The 22260-nt window shown below is 48.4% G+C and overlaps 1 protein-coding gene and 1 long non-coding RNA gene across 27 annotated transcripts in view; one reads left to right on the top strand and one right to left on the bottom strand.

Annotated features, from left to right (window-relative positions):
• Positions 1-5597: 5597 nt before the first annotated feature.
• LOC113602568 (uncharacterized) lies at positions 5598-9283 on the bottom strand. The gene is made up of 3 exons (XR_003424060.2): positions 9145-9283; positions 7166-7612; positions 5598-6814 (listed from the first exon to the last, which is right to left on the bottom strand). It is a non-coding gene; the product is annotated as an uncharacterized LOC113602568 (long non-coding RNA).
• Positions 9284-9399: 116 nt separating this feature from the next.
• Positions 9400-22260, top strand: part of ZMYND8 (zinc finger MYND-type containing 8) — a 124428-nt gene continuing 111567 nt past the window's right edge. For 3 of the 26 annotated variants that reach the window (XM_027070262.2, XM_027070268.2, XM_027070264.2), the window contains exons 1-2: positions 15447-16136; positions 20765-20835. In XM_027070262.2, the coding sequence (XP_026926063.2) occupies positions 15931-16136; positions 20765-20835 (277 nt within the window). In that variant the 5' untranslated portion in view covers positions 15447-15930. Of the gene's footprint in view, positions 9830-10501; positions 10661-10916; positions 11004-11723; positions 11959-12438; positions 12498-12823; positions 13190-13629; positions 14807-15444; positions 16137-16201; positions 16891-20764; positions 20836-22260 lie in introns of those variants that run through there. The other 23 variants (XM_027070273.2, XM_027070282.2, XM_027070269.2 and 20 more) reach the window with 19 other exon arrangements.

Consider the following 22260-nt stretch of genomic DNA (forward strand, 5'->3'; position numbering starts at 1 on the left):
AGGAGACAACCAGCACATTTTGAGGACTCCAAAGTGGGTCAGGGTGGCTGGAGTGCAGTAAACAGTTGAGGGGGAGAATTAGTCGATTTATATTTCTACATATCGCCATGGGTGAAATTACCGGTTTCAGTAATGCGACTTTTTAAATTCATGTACAAATTGTAACTTCATACCGTTCTACCTGATTGTGCAAAACCAAATTAGGGCCATGGTGGATCTGCTGGAGATCTTGTGTAGATCTTGTGTAAGAAGAAAATGCGAGTCCGTGGACAAATACTTACTGAGCAACTACTACGCTCCAGGCCTGTGCTGGCCCAGGGAATACTGGTGAATGGATACACAAAGTCCCTGCCTTTGTCTACAGATAAAAAATAAGCCGGCAAAGACATAAGGCACTTCCTTGTTGCGAATGAAGGCGTTCCAGGTGGGAGGGGCACAGGACCCGAGGTGGGAAGTAGCCTGGAAAGTACTGGACAAGCTGAGAAAGGAGGCCGGTGTTGCCACAACACAGGGAAGGAGGGAGGTCCCTTGAGATGAGCTCAGAGAACAGGGGACCGGCCCACACAGGGCTCTGCCGGCCCTGTTCAGAGACAGGATTTTCTTCTGAAGTCGGGGGGGGGGGGGGGGGGGGGGAGGGGGTTGCAAAGGTTTTCTGTAAAGGACCAGATAGTCCATGTTTTGGGGTTTGAGGGCCACGTACGGTCTCTTGTTGGCAGCTATTCGACCCTACCCTTGTAGCACAAATGCAGCCATAGACAGCAAATAAATGAGAGCCTGTGGTTTTGTGCCAGTAAAACTCTACTACGGACACTAAAAAATTCGAATTTCATATAATTTATGCATGTGACAAGTTACTTTTATTTATTTAGTTAGTGGCTCCATGCCCACGCGGGGCTTGAACTGACGTCCCTGTGATTGAGAGTCACATGCACTACCTACTGAGCCAGCCTGGCACCGGTGCCCCAAACTTTTAGTTTTTTTCAACATTTTTTTTTTTAAGGTTTCATTTTTAAGTACTCTCTACACCCAATGTGGGGCTCGAACTCACAACCCCGAGATCAAGAGTCGCACGCTTCACCCACTAAGCTGGCCAGGTACCCCTTTTTCCAACTACTTTTACTATTTTTATTTTTTTAAATTTTTTAATGTTTTTGAGAGAGAGAGAGCGAGACACAGAGTGTGAGTGGGGGAGGGGCAGAGGGAGGGAGACACAGGATCCGAAGCAGGCTCCAGGCACAGAGCCTGATGCGGGGCTCAAACTCATGAACCGTGAGATCCTGACCTGAGCCAAAGTTGGATGCTTAAAAAACTGAGCAACCCAGGCACCGCCCCCCACCCCAACTATTTTTAAATGTAAAAAAAACAAAACAAAACATTCTTAGCTCGAGGGCTAGAGGGAAACAGGTGGTGGGCAGGCGATTTGGCCCGAGGGCCACAGTTTATAGACTCCTGTTCTAAAGTCTCGGGAAGCCATCTGAGGGTTTTGAGCAGGTGAATGAAAGGCTGTGATTCAAAATGGGAAGGTATAGGAGCACCAGGCTGGGTCAGTCCGTAGAGCATACGACTCGATCTCGGGGTCGTGAGTTCAAGCCCCGTGTTGGGGATAGAGTTTACTTAAAAAAAAGAAAAGAAAAGAAAATAGGAAGGTATGAAGGCTTGGCATGATGCCAGAAAGTGGATCTAACCATGTGGAATGAATGAATGGATCCGTTGTTTCCTTAGTCATTCATCAAGCACTGAGTTATCTTAATAGTCATGGTCTGCTGAAGGGGCCCCATGATCTGCAAGACACCGTTCTACACTCCTGGAGTTTATAACATAACAAGGGAGACTTAAGAGCGAGATACAGGGGTGCCTGGATGGTTCAGTCAGTTAGGCGTCTGACCTCGGCTCAAGTCATGATCTCCCAGTTTGTGAGTTCGAGCCCTGTGTCGGGCTCTGTGCTGGCAGTTCGGAGCCTGGAGCTTGCTTCTGGATTCTGTGTCGCCCTCTCTCTCTGCCCGTCCCCACTCTCAAAAATAAACACAAAAATAAATAAATAAATAAAGAGCGAGATACGAAGACCTATAAGCTTCAAGGTCAAAAGAGAGACCCCAAAAAGCAAAAGTTGCATTGAGAAACAGCCAGGTGGCAGGCAGGTGGCCGGAGTGGAGGGAGCAGGGGGGAAGGAAATGGGTAGGAATTGAGAGGAAGGCCCTGTGGGGGATTTGGGATTTTATCCTAAGTGAGACTCTCTCTTTTGGACTTGCCTATTCTGGACACATCGTAGACATGAAATCAAACAATATGTGGCTTTCGTTGACTGGCTTCCTTGACAGAGAGCACACTGGTTTCAAGGTTCGTTCATGCTGTTCTGTGTAGCTGCACTTTATTCCGTTCTACGGCTGAATAGTAGCAACATTCCCTTGTGTGTGGTATTTCTCCATGTGTCCATCCATCCGTGGATGGACCATTGGTGGTTGCCACCTTTTGGCTCTATCATGAATAGTGCTGCCCATAGAGGGCTTTGGGAAGGCAGGTGATGTCTTGTTAATCTGGTCCCTCCCGCAGGAGACCAGTTGGAACAGGATTCAAAGCCTTGACTGCACAGTGGGATTCCCTGGGAGGTGAAACACACACTCCCGGAGAATTAGAGCAGAATTCCCAGGTAAGTCTATAGTGAGTGATTGAGAACCACTGGGGAGAGACAGTAGCAGTCCTATGAGCAGGGCGGTGGCACCCATCAGAGGGATTAGGTGACCAGCAGAAGAGCGGCGTGTGGAATGCACTCAAGGCCGAGTGCCCAGGCTGCCCCGTGGTTGGGATGAGGGCTGTTTGGGGGCGGTTGATTCTGCGGACCAGGCCGAGGAGCCCTGCGGAGGGGCTAGTTTGAGGGAGTCAAGAAGTTGGGTTTGCTCTGCTCAGTAAGAGGTCCCAGCAGCCCCCACGCTAAGTCCCATGGGCAGGGCGTGGTGGGGGCGGGGGTACGTGCTCTGGTGGAATAGGAGGTAAGGAGCCAGGAAGGCTCCCAGGTGAGAACGAAGGAAGGACACTGGGATTTGAAGGGTGGGTGTTATTCCAACAAGAGATACCGGGAGAAGGAACCAAGGTGGGGCCTACTTGGGGCATGCTTGCCAGATTCACTGAACAATAGAGGGAGGTGAGGGGGCAGTCAAGTGTGGAATCAGATAAAGGGGTCCCGATAGGCGAAGTCTGGGTTGCATTGATGAGTGTAGAATTGCTGAAGGTTTTTTGAAAAACATCAGGAAAAGTGATCGTAGCCAATATGTGTTTTGAAATGCTTTGTTTGGCAGGTGTATGGGAAGGTAAAAGAACATTCTGGAATATTTTCAGTCCGAGTAATGGAAGCGTTGCACACGGAATAGTGACCATGGCCTTGCCTTTACCTCTATGCTCAACTCCTTTGCACCTCCTTTCACAGCGGCCACACTTGGCCTCTTTTTGTTCCTCAGAAACACCAAGTTACCAAGCTCAGGCTTGCCTCGGGGCCTTTGTACATGCTATTACCTCCACCGGGAAGGCTCTTATCTCCTTCATTCAACTCAAATGTCACAGCCCCACTGGAGCCCTTTCTACCTGTCTAAAGCAGACACCCCCATCCTGTCACTTCTCTGTACCCTCACCCTGCTTTTCTTCATAACATAGCATTGGCCTCTAGCGCGGTGGCTGCTGGGACCTCTTACTGAGCAGAGCAAACCCAACTTCTTGACTCCCTCAAACTAGCCCCTCCGCAGGGCTCCTCGGCCTGGTCCGCAGAATCAACCACCCCCAAACAGCCCTCATCCCAACCACGGGGCAGCCTGGGCACTCGGCCCTGAGTGCATTCCACACGCGGCTCTTCTGCTGGTGACCTAAGGCTATTTTTAATCTTATTCATGTTATTTATTTAATTGTTCATTACCTCCCTTGTTCAGTCCTTGAACACAGGAGCAAGAGACAGTCTGGTGCTTAGGGGTAGAGGAAGTGCTCCAACCTATTTGTAGACGGCCTGAATCAACAACAAGAAAATGCTTGCCCAGGAGTTAGAAGGTCTGGGGTTTCGGGGGAGAATCTGCTGTGGTAGATTGGTTTCAAAGAAAGAAAAATCATCTAACATTTCTCGAGCACGTACTCTGTGCCTGTGTTAAATCATCCTCACAATGTCTGATGCAAGGACTATAATCCCGTTTCTCAGACTTGGAAACTGAGGCACGAAAAGGCGAACTAACTTGCTCAAGTTCCTTAGAGAGGAAGCTTGGAATGGACCCCTTCCGCCACCCTGCCCCCAACAGGCTGGCCCAGATAAAGAGCCTGAGGGCCAGGAGGGAACAGAGTCTGGAGGGAGAGGAGCTCCAGCAGTCAGAGCAGCAGTCGCTGGGCAGGGAAGTGTTTTGGAAACTCTGAGGTGTTCAGCATCAGATGTTAGCATGAGGTCAACGAACAAACAGTGGACCCAAGACTAAGTTGGAGTTCGTTCTTGGAAGTGAATGAGGACTTGTTTTTCTTTTAGAAGAAATTACGATTTAAAATAATTCATTTTAACCAGCTACATACAAATATAAAATGAACCTGTTTTATGTATTTTACGTAACTCATCATTAATGAGGACACACGGACGATGATCGGACCACTGATTCAAAGACAGAGTCAGAGCAGGGCTCATACAAGGCATGCTGACATGCATTTATGAATAGATGCGAAAACTAGCAAAAGTCCCCAGATCCACCAGGCAGTAATCCATCGCATTCCAGGGACTTAATTTGCATGTCTATGGACAAAAGTGTCTTGCATTACTATTGGTTTTCTACCAGTGGCTGAGCCGTGAAAAGCTCAGAAACAAAAGTGCAGGTAACCCAACGCACCAGAGCAGGCTACCCATTAATCTTTTTTTTTTTTTTTGCCTATTTCATAGCCTTCCACAATTTTCCTAATACTCTATTACATTTACTGATTTATTTTGGAAGAAGTAGTACATTCGCGTGGTTGAAATTCAAAAGAGACAGCAGTAAAAAAATCTCCTTCCCGTTCCTGCCACCCAGGACCCTCTGGATGCAAAGTGTTAGCAATTTTTTAAGTATGCTTCCAAGAAATTCAGTGCATAAGAAGCAAACGTGTGTATATATGTAATCTCTACACCCCACATGGGGCTCAGACTCACAGCCCCGAGATCAAGAGTCGCATGCTTTCCAACTGAGCCAGCTCCCCAATAAGCAAACCTGTTAAGAAAAAGACACAGAGGTTTGCCTTTTTTTTTTTTTAAATGACATATTTCACATACTGTTCTTGTTTTGTTTTGTTTTTCAACTCAAGAATGGGTCTTAGAGAGTGTTCCATATCGGTACGTAAGAGTTCCCAGAGTCTTGGGCCACAGCTGTAGAATCTTCTGTCTGGATGGCAGGACCATGTTTACTCAATCAGTCCCTTATTGATGGCACGGCAATTTCTGGGTAAATAATTGAAAGGCGTTGAGGAAAAAGTGAGGAGCAGGCAGAAGGAGATGGAAAGAGAAGGAGGCTATGAATACTTCCTCAGCTTCCTCATCTGGGAAATGGGTTGATGACTCTAAGGTGCCCATTGCACACAGGTTTGTGAGGGTGATTGGTTAGTTTATGGAAATTGCTTAGAACGTGCCAGCTACCAGGATGTATCCTTGTGCTTCTTTGGGACGTCCGATGTTGAGAAAAGGAAGAGAAATGACTTGGAGGCATTCAGAAATTACCTTTTTAAGAGTGAGCAGAGGGAAATCCTAATTGCAACCTCCTGAGTGCTCACTGTGCGTGTGGCTACCCGTGCTTGACAACACGGAGTCAGTGAATTTCCAGGTGGGCATTATTATCAGTATTATTATGGCTCCCATTGTACAGATGAGGAAATCAAGTCCCAAAGAATTTCATACCTCAAGCAAGGCTGCCCAGCCTAGCTGCCCAGGCCAGTGGGACAGCTGGATTCACACCCAGACGTCAGACAGTCTGAGGCCAGCTGCCACGTACTCAATCACTGCACAGTTCTGCCTCTTGATATGGAAAGAAAGAGAAAAGGTTAAAGTGTAAAAAGAGGGCTGGCCACGGAACCAGGGTTCTGATGGGGAGGCATCCGGGAGGGAGCAGGGAGGGGGTACGCAGAAGAGAAGGCGGGAAGGCTGATACCCTGAGGAGGGAAAAGGGCTTGTGTTAGGTGGTTTGGGGACCAGGAAGGTGGGCTGGGGGGAGGGGCTGTGGGAGATCAAGGGGAAAGGCCCCGAGGCTAAGGTTAGGCAGGACAAGGAGTCAGGGATCCAGAGCAGGGCACTGATCCAGTGGGCCATTTTTAGCACTTGGGCTCTTACTCTGAATGAGGTGGGAATCTGTTGATGGTTTTTGAGCAGAGGAGGGCCGAGGTCTGACTTCTTTTCAAAGGCCTGCAGCCTCTTTGTGTGTGTGTGTGTGTGTGTGTGTGTGTACAAATCCCCAGTTTCTTCCCACACATCCTTCTCCCCACAAGCATGTGCCAAGGGCAGATACAGGGGGCTCGGATAGGAGAGTAGTGCACCTGTCCTGGTGGGAAATGGTGTTTAATTAATTGAGCTCTGACACACAGCGTTAGACTGAGGGCACCGTGGTGAAGAATTCGGACAAGCCTCTGCCTTGGTGAAGCTCTCAGTTTGGGGCAGGCTTTCTCAGCCTCAAGGCACTAGGGATACTTGGGGCTGGCTAGTTTTCGGTTGTGTGTGTGTGTGTGGGGGGGGGGGCTGCCCTGTGTTTGGCAGCATTCCTGGTCTGTACCTTCTGGATCTCAGTAGCACCCGCCCTTCCTCCAGATCGGACAACCTAAAACGTCTCCCGACATCGCCACGGGTCTAGTGGGAGAAAGAAACAAACAGCCAATAAGTATGCGCTCTTCTTTCCATAACGGTAATTACTAGGAAGTAAAAAGAGCAGGTGAGGGCAGGTCCTGAATCTTCCTTCTGATTTGCATTTTCTTCCCGCATCCTTTAAGTCTCCCGCTACCCACACTGAGGCCATCTGCCTGATGGTCATGAACCATCCCCCCCCCCCACCGCGCCCCAGCCCTTTCCACCTGCCCTTCCCACCCCCGTCCATTTTTTTTAATCCTGCCAGTCTCTCCTAGAAAGAAGGAAAAAAAAAAAAAAAAAAAAAGACCTTCCAGAGGGCACCTTTTCTCCAAGGTAGGGACAAATCCTAATTACCTCTTTGTGGCTGTAACATGACTCCTTCAGGTCCATGATCTGAAGGTGAGCCCTTCTGTCACCCTGCCCGAAGTTGGCCTCGGTTCCGATTGGCCGAAAAGGAACAAAACAAAAGATATTTAAAACACTTCCCTGCCTCAATCCCGCCCGCCTCCCCTAACGGATGGGGCGGCCTGCTGCTAGCTTAAGGCAGATAACTCCCAAGTACACTTGCTTTCCTAGTCCGTGAAGAGGCTATCTGGGGATGCAGCCTGCCGAGGCTGCTGTTGGCCTGGCTGCTGGCCAGCGGGAGCGGAGAGCCATTTCCATGAGGCCAGGCCTCGGCGGCGAGGTGCCTGGGGAAGGGAGCCGGGTCAGCCCTTCCTCTCCTTTGAGGCCAGCTTTATCACCGACACACTCTGCCTGGCTTCTGTGAGCCTGATTCTGTTCTCTGAGTCTCTCCATCCCCTGGGAATAGTAAGAGAGACATGTTTTAGTCTATTTTTATTAGTTCATTGCTTATTCATATCACCTCGGAACCTGCTTGTTTAGGCCTGTCCTGGCTTTTCCATCCAGCTCCACGGTGGTTGGGTGCTTGGATTTTTTTCTTCCTTTGCATTCAAGCCAAGGTTTCCCTACCTCAGCACTGTGGACGTTGTGGATAGCATAGATCCTTGTTGGGGGATGGTTAGCAACGTTCCTGGTCTCCCCTCTGCCCACTAGATGCCACTAGGACCTCTCCCCCTAAATGTGACAACCCAGAAGTCTCCAGACATTGCCATATATCCCCTGGCGGGGGGAGGGGGGAGGGGAGAGCAAAACCACCCCTCATTGAGAACCACTGATTTCAAGGAATATAAAAACCTGATTTTATTTTTTTTATTTTATTAAAAAAAATTTTTTTTTAATGTTTATTTATTTTTGAGACAGAGAGAGACCGAGCATGAACGGGGGAGGGTCAGAGAGAGGGAGACACAGAATCCGAAACAGGCTCCAGGCTCTGAGCTGTCAGCACAGAGCCCGACGCGGGGCTCGAACTCACGGACCGCGAGATCATGACCTGAGCCGAAGTCGGGTGCTTAACCGACTGAGCCACCCAGGCGCCCCTAAAAAAAAAATTTTTTTTTTATGTTTATTTATTCTTGAGAGAGAGAGACATTCTCACTCTGTCAGCCGGGGAGGGGCAGAACGAGAGAGGGAGACACAGAATCTGAAACAGGCTCCAGGCTCTGAGCTGTCAGCACAGAGCCCGACGCGGGGCTCGAACTCACGGACCGCGAGATCATAACCTGAGCCGAAGTCGGCCGCTTAACCGACTGAGCCGCCCAGGCGCCCCTAAAAACCTGATTTTAGAGATGGCAGAGAGTTCCCCTTAACATCTTGGTGGAGGTTTGTATGGAGAGAGGAGCTTTCTCTGGGCCTTAAATGAGTCTGAGCTGAAGGTATCCCACCTCTATCCTTCAGTACTTAAAACTTCTTCTCAGTGGAGTCGGTCTCCTAAAAGAAAACACCGATCAGCCAGTTGCTCTTGGTAGATTTTAGCCTTGTTTCTGCTCTGCTTGGTTCGCTTTCTCTTTTGTTCCTTTCTTTAGAGGCAGGTGAAGGTACAGAATTTAGGGATGTGGAGTCCTAACTGGGTTGGAAGTCTGGTTTCGGGCGCTTGCCAGCTGTGTGACCTTGTGCAGCTCACTTCACCTCTCTGGGCTCGGTTCCGGATCTCTAACAATGCTCCCTGCCTCACGGAGTCAGTCAGTGCAAAGCGCTGATTTAGCACCCTGGCAGGCCCAGGGTGAACAGCCCTTGCTGTTGGGGCTACTCTGTGCAGGGGGTGTCTGAGAAGGGCCACTGAATGATCTCTAGATGGAGGCTGGCAACATTCGGTTTCTTTATTTCCTGTGTATCGGCCACATTCCATCGAGTCCAGGGTTGGCCCTTAGTAGGCCTGCCCGGGGCTTCCTTTTCAATCCCTGTCCCTCCCAGGATTCCATCTGCCACCATACCTTTGTCTCTGTCCCCAGCCAAATCGCCGTCTTTCTGATAACCTCAGACCTACCAACAGCATTCCTCAAACGGAGCAGAGCTGGCAGAAAAAGCCAGCAGCTTCCTGCTCTTTGCCCCAGAAAACATTTCAAGTGATCAAGTGATGGGGGGGGGGGGGGGCGGGGAGGAAGCCACAGCTGCTTATGCAACAAGCTTTAATCCTGGGTTAAAATCCACCACGCGCACCAGTGGCACAGTTCATTTCCTCATCGGGTCGTGAAGCTAGTGGCACACGAGATCCACCACAGACATGCCCGTCCCCCCCCAAAGCAGCACCTGCAGAGGCAGACGGCGTTCCCTACGGGATGGTGGCAGAGGGCCGCTGCCCACGCGGCCCGGAGGGACAGCACAGTCTGATTAGCCCCGGCCTCCACCTCTTGTCCCCCACTTGGTCTCCCTGTACGCGTGGGGAGGGGGCCCCTGCCTTGCAGCGAGGCCCAGGCTTGCTGTCCTGAGTGCTGGACCCTCGTCGGGGTGTCCCTCCCTGCGTCTTGGCCTCTTCGGCCTCATACACAACAGCAACAAAATCCCCTCCCTTTTCACGGAGCCTGGGCCCTGACCCTGCAGTACAGTGTGTTTGGATTCCTGGCTTGTTCCTGTGTGTCTATAGAAGATTCCCAGCCAGGAGGAATTGATGTGCGCGAGGTGGGCATCTGTGGTCCATGTGGGGGGGCGGGGGGCAGGGAGAGCACGCGATCGGCGCTGTTTTCTTTGTGGGGACGGACGGTGTGGGACAGGAAAGCCCACCGAGTCCTAATTTTAGGAGGAGACGGGAGACTTTACTGGGCCCTGGTTTTACTTCCTGGCATAGGGCTGCATCACTTCTGGAAGCTTTCTCCAGCCTCTAAAGGATGGTGTTTGTTTAGCTTCTGTTGTTCTAGCTTGGTGTTTGGAAAAAAAAAAAAAAAAATCTTGTTAATGAAGCACCTTGTCTTTGAGGGAAAGAAAAAAAAAAGCTGCAGGCAAGCAAGCATGGACATTTTCAGATCGTTTTGCATTTGCCTTTTCTTTCTCGGGGTACAGACCAACTACAAAGGCAGCCTTCGGGAGTAAACAGGCAAAAGACCTCCTGATACTATTGAAATGGATGGAATTATAAGTAGCTCCGAAAAACTAGTTAATATTTTACTGGGGAACAGTGCCAGAGATGGGGGTGGGGGGCTGCCAAGAGCAGGGCTGTGTGTGAAATAGCTGTTCCATCTGCCTTAGGGGACGAAAAGAAGCCGTTCTCTGTGGAAATAAATTTAAGCAAGAATCCTTATAAAGCTCATGGGATTTGTCTGCCCACCGAGGGCCCAGTTCCCCAAGAACATACATACAGGAATGATTGTGGCAGGAAGGGCTAAGCCGTGGGTGTAGGCCTGGCTCATAATGGGGGTTCTTGTTCCCTCGCTGGGCTTGACATCTTTCTTTCTCCCTCTGGACTTAAATGGCTTCTCAGACCGAGAGGCACTGCCTGTGCCCTGGATTCAGAAGGTACACGCCTCCTTGGGAAGCAAAGGCGAGAGACAGCGGCTCACCCTCTCTCTCTCTCCCTCTCTCTCTCTCTTTCTGCATCTGCCGAGAGGGCCGCAGCTGGTATTTTTCCACAGGCCTTTTCTGCGCTCTCAGGGCCTAGTTTTTCCCAGCCAGGCCCAGAGTCCGAGAGAGGGTTAATAGGCAGGAAGCTGAAGGCATTGCAGACTAATACGGAAGTCAGATTTTTGTTTAACTGACAGGTTTAGCAGGCCTCAGTGGTGGGGGAGGGGGCCGGGAGGGGAAGGGAAGTTTGTAGATCTAGGCATGTGGCCTGCTAGGAGCGCATTTGGCTTTTCTTAGGGTAAGGACGGACAGGGGGGCCCGTTGGCATCCTGGCAGGGAGGCAGGAGCCCATTTTGGTTTTCCTTTGAGTCCTGGCCGAGGGGGGGCGAGAAGTTAGATTCTCGGCCCGGGAATGGCCGGCTCTCTGGCCTGCTTTTCCAGGAGGCGTTTTGACAATGACTATGCAAACCTGACCATTCTGTTCCCCTCCTCTGCTCAGCAGCCCCGATCCCCTGTCCCCCCCCCCCCCCCCCCCCGCCCCCAGGAGCCAGGGCTGCCCTTTAGCGACTTCTTGGGGGTGGGGTGGGGGGCTCGCCTGTCCTCTTTCCCCCTCAGCTCCTCAGAGGCCTTCCTCCAACCCCTCTTGCTTGCGTGCCCCCTTGGCTGCTTTCCTGGGGCTCCCCACTCCTCGGTTTTGCTTCCCACCCCCCTTCCCCCGCGGGGCGGGGGGAGGAAAACCATCCTGCTGGACTGTTCTAGAAAAGGGCCAGGCTCCCTCCCAGCCGAGAGCCGCTTCTGTGGGGGCAGGTGAGGGTGAGCCCTTTCAGCTCACCCCAAAAACTCCCTTCCCCGTGGCATCCGGGCCTCAGGCTTTGCTGGAGCAGGTCAGGCTGGCTGCACTGGTTTGCCCGTGCCGGGAAACCCAGCCAGGGTGTGGGAGAAGTGCGTCTGGGGGCCCCTTTCCCAAGTTTTTCTTGCTGCAAAAGGCCTAGCTTAGCCTGTCTTTTTCTATGCACAGGATGGCTCTTGGCTCACCAGAGCCTCACAAAGATAATCGCTCAGGAAGTGTTTCAGCCAATCCCGGGCGGCCTTACACTCCGATTTGCCGGGGCAGCCAATCGGGGATGAGCTTTTATTAGGCGGCCAGATCATCAAGCCGAAGTGCCAAACCCTTTTTCTGTGAGAACTAGGAGCCTGTCCTCCATGTTTTATAAGTATTGACATTACACAGTGTTAACAATGCATCCACAGAGGTAAGCTGGACTTTTTAACCATCTTTTCTCCCCCTCCCTCTGAGACATCCGAATTGTGGGCGAGCAGTGTGATTTCTCTGTGGCTGGCCGTGCCACACTCACCCCCACAGCACTTAGGTTAACTTGGAACTGTTTAGAGAGAATTTTTTTGCTTTCTTGGGTCACATGGCTAAGTAGCCATTAGCCATAGCTTGATTTTGCAAACTGGCAAAGGCCTGGCACACCTTTTCTTCCACCAGGACATGGTGTTTCTGGAATAGTTTGAAGCTAGATCCTGGAATGCCAAAAAAGAAGCTTTTTTTTTTTTTTTCCTTCCCTTTTTTTTTTTTTTCTTTTCCTCCTCTCCTTCTCTCTCTCTCTCTCCCTCTCTCTGAGCAGTCCCCCCCCCCCCCCCCCCGCACTATTGTCTTCTCTTGTGTCACATGCCTGCTGGGGGAAGAAAATGGAAGGTAAGAAGCAGGCTCCTCTCTAAGGAGAGCTCATGGCAGACAGCACAGCAGGCAAGTTTACCTCTCCAAAGAGGTTCTGGGAAGGCTCGAGTAAGTTCTGACAAGAGAGGACGTGTGTTTTAAAAAGAACCAAGCCCTGAGCAGAGCAGTGCTAAGGAGAGCTCCTAGCTCCTGGGGCCTAGGTGGGTGGGAGTGAGTCTCTACATGGTCTTTTCTCTCCCTACAGGGTTTCCTCACTTGAAACTACATTGTTCAGCCTTTTTTCCTGACTTCTGTTGATACAGAGTGTTCTTCTGCAAGCCAGCCTACAGCCAGCAAATGTCTCTGAAAGTGTTTTCTAGGCTTTGGAGGAAGTTTTTAGAGTAGGGATGGGGATGGGGGGGGGCTGTGTGTAGAGGGGGAGGGAGGTTGGACAACATCCTGCAATAAATCTGTGAGGACTCGTTTCGAATCCCGTAGCTTTCTACTCTTGCATGATTTTCAATGAACTCATGTATCTTTTATCCTTGTTTTCATTTTCCTCTCCCTCTCTTACATTGTATCATCCTCTGTCCTCCTCTGTGATGGAGTGCAGAGGAAATAAAATCATGTCTGTGGCTCATGACAGCATTCCATATTCAGTTGTTGGGTTGTGTTGTTGTTGTGTGTGCGTGTGTTTAATAATCCCATGTAACTGTTTTAAAAAAAAAAAAAATTTCCTTTTTGATCAAGTCCCAAATCTGCCAGCCTGTTCTCTCTTCTTAACTGTGGAAAAATGAGACGGTTGCTTGAACATTTGTTGGGTAAGTAAAGCAAATCCATTTCCTCTGTGACCATGTATAAAGAGTTTGGCGGACGTTTGGGGTCTGTTTGTGACAGAGGGTCTTGGCTACAGCAGTTGGGGGGCTTTTCATGAGCAGGAACCAAAGAAGGGCTTTTTAATGGTGTCTTGATTTTAGGTGACTGTTTGAATTCCACTGTTTTTCCTGATAACCTGCTGCTAGGATTGGAGATCACACTTCCTGTTTACCCTCAGACAGGGGAGAAATGTTCAGTTCATTGTGACTTGGGAGGAGACCTTTAATTGGGATTGTTTGGATATTAGCTAGAACTCTGGGTAGGTGATCTGCTTGTGAAATGTAACAAAAAGTGCTTCTTCTTAGAGGCACAGAGCCTTAAACCTTGGTGAGGCAGCAGCCTGGGGTGGGGGTGGGGGTGGCAGTATTAATGTTTTAGGAGACTTACTTGTAGTGTAAAATCCCACCCACCACCAAACTTGGTTTGATTCAGGACTGCTCACACTGCACAACAGATTTGGCCTTTTCCCCAGCCTGACCCCACACATCTGTATGCTTGCTCGCTTTTACTTAGGATTTATTTCTCACTTCTTACACTTCCCCTGATCTCTTAATGCTGCAGCTGGAACTTAAGAGTGAAAAAAGTGGACTGTTTAGCGTTAGCTTCAGAATTTACCCCGAAGTTCAGTACACAGATTTCCCAGCCTGAAGACCAGTCTAGCATGACTGTAAATGCTGGAAGTATATTCAATTGTTGTGTGACACCCAACTTTATGGAGTCCGTGATCTTTTTTTTTTTTCCTTTCAGTTCAGCGTCCAGCCACCCGCCCACCTTGTAGCATCAGTTGGAAAAGGGCTCATTTAATAACGAGAAATGTACCAATTTCTAAGTTAAGGAAAGGCTGTGTAAGGCCAGCTTTTTAGAGTTAAGAAGTGCAGACAGTTAATGATGTTATGCACATAAAACTGAATAGTGCTACCACCCCGCACAAATAAGTCCAGACACTTAGCTATTTTCTTTGTTCTTATCTTCTGGCTGTAAATGGAAATTACATATTGAGGTTCTTGTGGCCTCCCTAGAAGTAATATCTAATCACAAGACTCCTGGTTTGGTGCCTTCGACGTTTGCATAATGGTGTGTTGGTTGGACTGGAAGAAAGCCTGAGGGCAAGGCATTCATCCTCTAAAAGCTCCGAGGTCTGTTTTCAAATGGGCATCCCCAGCAGGTTCCCGGCCCTGGACCAGGCTGGCCACTTTCCTCTGGTACCGTGGCCACCACCAAGCATGAGTCTGTAAAAAGTTAATTGTTTCCAAAGTAGCTTATTTTCCAGCTTCACTAAGGGGGGAAAAAAGAAATGTCTGCATTGCAGCAGGACCAGGTAGGGACAGCAGCGCTGGCTTACAGAGCAGCCCAATGGGGCTCCTCTCTGCAGCTCTGAACCAATAGACTTGGAGGGAAGGTTACAGATTGACAATCGGAGTGGCCAGACTGAGAACGGGCCTTCTGGAAGTTTCTACCATCTTTGTTCCTTTCAGGAGAAGCTGATCCGCCAAGCTGAAGAGCCTCCTACATTCCATTCCTGGGGCATTCCCTCCCCCTCCCTTGTTCTTTTTCACATCAAGGTAGAGTGATCTTTCTGCCACGGTTATAAATTTCAGAGGGAGGTGCGGAACTTGGGTTTTCCTTTATTCCTTCTGCCTCCTCAGTCCCCAAAGAGGACGCACAGCTGCGAGGAACAAACACAGACACACTGGAGCTGATTCTTCTCTCTCTCTCTCTCTCTCTCTCTTTTTTCCTTCAAGACCCTCCAGGATGGATTCACTTTCTGCTTTGGGAAATTAAGTGGCATTCACGTGGGGGAGGGGGAGTGAGTGCTTTTATTAGCTCCAGAAAATGGTCAGTGTTCCGTCTGTAACTAGGAATTAATTATATATAATCACTCAGTAAACTTTCTACAGAGTTTTTCTAATGGCTGCGCAAGAACATAGTTAGCCTGTTGGAGCGGAGTCCGGTTACTTTTATAATTAACAGCCCAAAGATTTGAGTCAGAAAGAAAGAAACAATGGGGCCTCTTGGATTATAAATTAGGGATGAAAACAATGGCTTTTTCTTTCTTTCCTTCTTTCTTTCTTGTAACCCCTTTTCTTTTAAACAAAACATTCCCCCCTTTCTTTCCCTGGGAGAACAGTGGGGAAACTTCTTCAGGTCTTAAATGGGGGGGGGGGGGGAGACGGGGTCCCTTTTTAAAAAGCCAGGATGACAGTAACCCAGAAAACCCTGGAGGCAAAGGTAGGTTTTTAAAAAGTCCAACCACTTCAAAATGTGTGATCTCTTTGTTTCTTTGGCCTTCTTTTCTCCTCTCCTGTGGCAGAGGCAACATTTGTCAGCCGAGAGGCCCTAGGTCTGGCTTTGCCTCTGTCTGGTTGACCCTGAAAAGAAAGATAACGTGCACAAGTGTCTTCGCCACCCCGCAGCAGAGGTTTAGAAAGGGCATCCGTGTAGAAGTCCTCTCTCTCCTGGTTCTTAAACGCGAAACAAGTGAGGATTCACCCTTGGCTGGGTCGCTGAGGCTGGGCTGCCCTTCCCCCCACTCCCCACTCTCCTTACAGATAAACAAGCAGGCGGGAGCCATGTCAGCACGCAGCTAAGCGTCGCCGCTAGGCTGTCCCTCCTCATCAAGATTACCTACCTACCGGCCGGCGAGGAGCCAACCACCCGTCCTTGCCCCGGCACAGCCTTGGGCACCATGCCCTCCTTTCTCCCCTGGAGCTACAAAGCAGTCACCTTGAAACTCCCCACTCAGCACCAGAGTTGCGAGGCCAATTCTCAGACCTGCAACAGTAAATTTACATTATCCACTATGAGGCTGTTCGTTCGGCCTCTGAAAGCGGGTTTTGCAAAACCCATTGTTAATTTTCAGGGCTCTGTTGGGGGTGGACAAAAATCCGATGTGTGAGTATCCCGTGCATTGGCTAAGGGCACTGTTTGTCGTTTTGCTCTGCAGACTCAGATTGTCTTTCCTGGAGGTTAACTGTCTTAGGACTGGCTGGGGATTTGGTGGCCGTTTTCAGGCTTATTAAACAGCCTTTTTATTTTACCTTGGCCTCAGACAGGGGTGTGGCCCTTTGGCTTGGCTTTTCAGGTGACTGCTGTCCTTGAAACACTTTCATTTAACCTACCTCCTTTTTGGTAGGGGTGCAAAGCTGGTTTGTGATCTGTCCAGAAGGGGGAATGGGCTTCCTCCCCCCCTCCCCAGCTTGCTCCCTTTTAGCATTTTTGCATTTGTACGGACACCTGTCTGTCGGCAGTTGACGGCTCCTTAGGGCTGCGTCATTCCTAACCTCCCACCCACCTAATTTGAGGGCCAGGGGGCCTCACCTCAGAGCCTCATGTTTGGAGGCTCAGGCTCTAAAAGGAAAGGGTTTTCCTTAGGAACCTGTGACTTCACAAACTCCCCCTGTCATTGCAGATTTTTTTTTTAAGCTTCTAAACGTTGGGTTGTTGGTGTCCTTTGGTTGAGCTTTTCCTAGTTCAGATATTTAGGAAGGTGGCTTTGAAACTAGCAGGGCTGCTTAAACAGGAGCTACAGCTATTGAACAAACTGCTACCATTTTAGCTTCAATACAGGAATGAGGCAGTGTTGCAAGACGCCATTTTAAGAATCCTGCATAAATAGCTTAGCTACCGATGACTCTGCCTGTTTTAGGTGAGTGCTTATATAAATAAAGCTGCTCTGCTAACCATTCCCTCCCCCCCCAATTTAAAAAAAAATTAATTGCAGATTTAGGGAAGCATGGTTTTCTTATTTTGATGTTCACATTTTGTGATCTAGAAGAGGAAGATGTTGTGTCTTGGGGATTACATTTTTCTTACAGCCTGGACCAGTTTGGGATTTTGAATGAAAGTAAAAACCTAAAGGAAAAGCCCTTCCGAATGATGCATGATTCTTGAATTGCTGTGCGATGATCCCCATCTGTAGAACCAGAGTCTTGTGCATGCTGGTTATATATTCTAGATGGGTTAGATATTCTTGGTTAAAAGTCAAATAGTAGGGGCACTTGGGGAAAAGAAAGATCTGGGCATTGTGTATCCAGGCTTTTTTTTTTTTTTTTTTCCCCTGTCAAAACTAGATGTTTGCTCTTTTTCTTTCTCTCTCTCTTTTGGAAGTGTGGAGGGGATGGCATTCCTGGGAATTACGGACCAGCCTTGAGTCCTCAGAATTGATAATCAGAAGGCTTAAAACATCCTGGAGGTTCAGCGCTTCATATTCAACTTTTTAATTCCTCTTTTCCAGTGCATGCAGGTTAAGAAGTCAGCCGAGGTTTTCTTGCTCAGGCACTGGGGGAGAAATCTTTTATTCTTTCTGGGACCGGATGGGAAAGTCTTGGTTGTATTTGCAGAAGCTGCTGCTGTTTCTTCTTTAATTGCCTGAAATGTATCAGTTTGTGAAATCCACAGGCAAGTGACTTAGGGTAAATGTGAGCGAAAGAGGTGGTAACGGTGGGAACATATATGTCCTATACAACTAGTTGATGGTGTATTTTCCTGTTGGGGTGAAAGGCTGTAGTTTGGGTTTTCAGCTAATTTTTTACCCTTTTCTTTAGCTGGCCCCCTGCCTCCTCAGTGGACCTTAAAAAAAAAAAATAATGTCAGTTTTAAACAAGGACTTGTTGTTCCATTGTTTTTGATTTAAATAATCGGGGTTGCTGGAAGCTAGCAGATAGGAAACATGCTGTATATTTTTTAAGACTTTCATGTGTTAATGACAAGAGTTCAAAGTCTTTTCTCCGGGTGCAGCTGGCTTTTCTTTTTAACAATTAGTATTTGACTTTTTTTTTTTTCCTCCTCCAAATGACTGAACAGTTTTTAACCTAAATTGACCACGGTCTTGGGGGGGGGCATTCAGACAGGTACAGAGCTTTTGATGTAATAGTCGTAATTTTCCCCCTAACAACATACTGGTGCTTAGCACTAAACCAAAAAAAAAATAAAATAAAATAACAAAACAAAACAGAACAACAACCAAGAAAACTGAGATCAGTGGTATAGAAAAAAGGAAGTCCCTTTAGATGTGGCTATTCAAAATGACTCATTTTGCATTCTGGTCTTTGCTCTTGTAAATGAAGTTTTTTCCCTTTTAACGCATAGACACTGCAATTTCCTTTAGTCAAATGCAAGTTATTGTATGTCTGTGTGCGTGCAAGTGCGTGCACGGGCTCCCTTTGAAAGGGTGGCTTGCTGATCTGCGAAAAAGATGGGTTTTCTGAAATCATGCTTAAAATCCTTGGCTGAAGCTGGTGGTGCTACTGGTAAAGTGGGGTGATTATGGTGCTCACTGGTAATACTTGGAAAGATCAAGATAAAACAACTTCACTCCCCTCCCCCCACCCCTTCTGCAGCAGCAAATAGCCACCACATAACCAGTTTGCATTTTCCTAGCTTCTCAGCAGCATCCCTGCCTGAAGTACTCTGCGCCTCTGGGCTGTAGGAGGCCAAATAATTGTTCTCTTGAATGCAGTCCCTCCTCCATGATCAATACACCTTTGAATGTTTTCATCACCGCCGAAATCCTTCAAGTGGGTTTTGGGGGCTCTATTCTGCATAATCGTTTTCTCACTGTACGTTTTGGTTGGATCCCAGCTGAGTGTTTTCTCTGTCACTCAAAATAGGGGATCAGTGGCAGTAAGTTTAGGATTTCACATACTTCATGCTAGAGAGGGAAACAGATTCTAGTTGCTAGAAAGATCAAGGTTGCTGTTTGTTCTCTTTGGGTTGATCAGCTCAACTCAGATCATCTCTGAGAGCTGCTCTGGGTGTTTTACGCAAATGTATTTCCAGGCACCCCAAGCAAGAAACTGTCAGCAGTATCCATTTGGACAATATGTGTGTGGTTGCAGGCAGAGTGTCTGTGTTTCCTCCCTGTTGAGAATGTCCGTCTCTGAAGTTGGGAGTAAAAAAGTAAACGTGCTGAAATCACCTTCCACAAATCACCCTGGAATATTGCATGTTAGTGAAGTGTTTACATTGAAGAGTCTGTGTTTGATGGAAACCGTTAGTGACAACATGTCCGTTGTTTCTTTGGTGAATTTGTGTCGCGGGCTTTCTCTGCAGATGCTATAAGTGAAATTGTTAATAGGGTTCCGTATCAGTGAGCAAAGTGTGTTAATATTCCAACCAATTTTAAACTACCTCTCTTTATTCTCTCTGCTGGGACTAGTTAAGTTTGAGGTGTGCAAGTTCTTCTAACTTTATTCTGGGCCATAATTTCTTCTTTCTGTCTGGTTCTTATCCTGAACCCTCTTCCCTTATCAGACATGGCATTTCTGTTGATCCTGAGGTTCCAGGCCATTTTGGACTCCCCTTTTGTCCCGTCACCGTCTCAGGCCACAGAACACAGAAGGGACATTCTGATCCTTCCTCTCTCACTCAGCCTTCCCCTCCAGTCCTGGCTTTGAGTCTTCCAAATGGAAAATTCCAGCCATGTCAGTTGGTGATGCACCCATTTCTTCATGGTGAACCACAGACTGACGGGATTGCAGCTAAAGTACTTGCTCGGATTCTTATCACTTCATGGTCACCCTGAGTGCTTGGGAAGTTCCAGCACCACAACATTTTGCACCTACTAAAGCAGAACTCTACTGGCTTGCCTGGGAGAGGTGTGTGTGTATGCGTGTGTGTGTGTGTGTGTGTGTGTGTGTGTGTGTGTGTGTGGTTCCGGAACACATGAAATGCTCTGCACTCTGTTCAACAGGAGTTCCAGCCGAGAGAGTGAGAGAAGAGTCTGGTAGACCTTCCCAGCCAAGGGGACTGCTCCCCCCCAACGCCCAACTCAGTCTGTCTTTCAAATAATCCTTCCTCATTCCACTTTTGTGGTGGGGGATAATTAGTCACAGCTCAAGAGTGCTGAATGCTTTCTCTGAGCCATGCCTGCTACTGAGAGGAAACATCCAGGGGATGGGAGTGTGGGTACCCCAAGCCTAATTCCTGGGACAGATGCTAGTGGTTTGAATGAATGTTTTGAGACCAGGCCTTTTGCTTCTAACCTGGGCATATTTTTTCACTTTGCAATTTCACCTATATATTTTTTTCACGTTCCCGCCTCATCGAGAAATCCTAAGATTTAGCCGAGAGGTCTGTGTAATGCTCCCTGCCTTGCAGAATTCAGAGATCAGAACTCAGGGTACCCTGTGAACCGCCTCTAACCTGAACCCAGTGTTAACAACAAGAAACTTGTTTACTTGTTGGCTGGGTTCTCATTGGCCCTCAGGGGCAGATTGTAATTGTGTGTCTAAAAAAAAAAATGCTTTTTTTTTTTTTTTTTGCATCCCCCAACAGCATGACAACTGGAATAGTAATTTGACTTAAAAAAAGAACAACCTAGTGGTTTGAAAAACCCCTTTAGGAGTCTTAACACTTTTGTTTGAAATCCAACGTGGGTTTCTTCCCCCCCACCCCCCAGCCCTGCATAAGGATGGGGGATTGGCTTAAATGTGGGTTTGTTGTTAGAACTTCTAAATAGCCGCCCCCATGGGGCAAGTTCTCAGTCTACCTAAACGTGAACCTAATTTGCTCTGTTTCAGCTTGGCTGAAGAGGAAATAAAAACAGAACAGGAGGTGGTAGAGGGCATGGATATCTCTACTCGCTCCAAAGGTGAGTAAAAATCTTGTATTATCTATTCCAGAGCAGAGGAGGAAATTGGAATTTCTTTTTCTAGTTGTTGTAGTGCAGCGAAGTGTGGCTTTCGGATCCGAGGCTGTAACACTCCTCTGATTTTGAGAGGAGGAACCTTTGATGGATGGACCTAATTTGTGGAGAATTCCCCTCCTTTTGATTCCCTTTCCCTTGTGTGTCTGTATAGGTAAACCGACCTGTCCCAACAGTAAATTTTATGTGTGTGTCATGACTGAGGGGGAGGGGCTGGCTCCTCTCTGCAGGGTGACTTTCAGGAATTCAGAATTTAAATAAAGCATGTTCTAGAAGCAATGGGAGTACCCAGCTGCTGCTGGGTTTCTGATTTTAATAACAGGCCTCTTTGGAATCACAGAAGTGAAACAGAGTTGGCCCACTTCATTGAAAAACGGTGGTCTTGGTTAGAGATACAGAGGAAATGTAGGACTTTCTGGAATGCTGGGGCCAACCTTTGCATTTAGGACAAAATTTAGCAAATTAGAGCAACCTTGGGTTTATGTTTTAATTCAGAGTCCTGCATTAGACTCTTCAAAATCTTCTAATTGTGAGATTGGTGCTTTTCATTTGGTCTGTGTGAGATTGTACAAGGCTTCCCAGAAGAAAGTAGTTATTCACTTTTGCCTTCAGGGTGTTTTTACGAATGAGCTACTGCGATGTTTTCCACATCTTTGATTGATGAAAATGCTAATCTACAAACTTAATGGTTGTACCAAGGTGGTGTTATTCCTTCAACAAGTCATTGAATGTCTGCTCTGAGCTGAGGGTTATAGGGGAGGTGAGAAAGGCTGGAGAGGTCATTGCAGACTGCCAGGAAGGTTCTAGATCTTTCTAGACTCCAGCTAGGGAGCATAAGAGGAAGTGGCTCCCTAGAGGCACCTGAAAATCAAAGCTTATTTTTATAAGATACCCCTGTCATTTTGGGCAAAATGAGGGTCAGATAGTGACTCTGGAAGTGGAAGCTGGCCGTTGTTGGGGCTATGCCTGACAGATGGGGGGGCCCAGCATGGTTCAGGGGTGGGGATGGTGAGGAGGCCAGGCTGCTTGAGTGTGCCTGGGGGTTGGAGCAGACCCAGGATTTCGGGAGGTTGGGCCTAGTCTGCGGGGCCCTTCATCAACCCCCTCACCCCCTGCCATCCCTGTCCTGGGCTAGCAGACCTATAATGGTATGGAGAACTATGGGGGAGTTTTGAGCACGTTTTCAGAACTTTCCTGAAGAGGTGTTTTGAGACGGTTGTTGATGAGGGAGCCTCTCCCAGTTCCGTTGTGGTCAGAATGGAATGTGTGGAGAAAGCCCAGAGAATGGGTCCGGGTAGGGTGGGGGGTGGGGTGGGTCAGGGTGGGGGGTGACTTTGTCCTCACTAAGCTCTTCACCTGCATAGTTTTCAT

This window comes from Acinonyx jubatus, chromosome A3, assembly GCF_027475565.1.
Source record: "Acinonyx jubatus isolate Ajub_Pintada_27869175 chromosome A3, VMU_Ajub_asm_v1.0, whole genome shotgun sequence".
Classification (NCBI taxonomy): Eukaryota; Metazoa; Chordata; class Mammalia; order Carnivora; family Felidae; genus Acinonyx; species Acinonyx jubatus.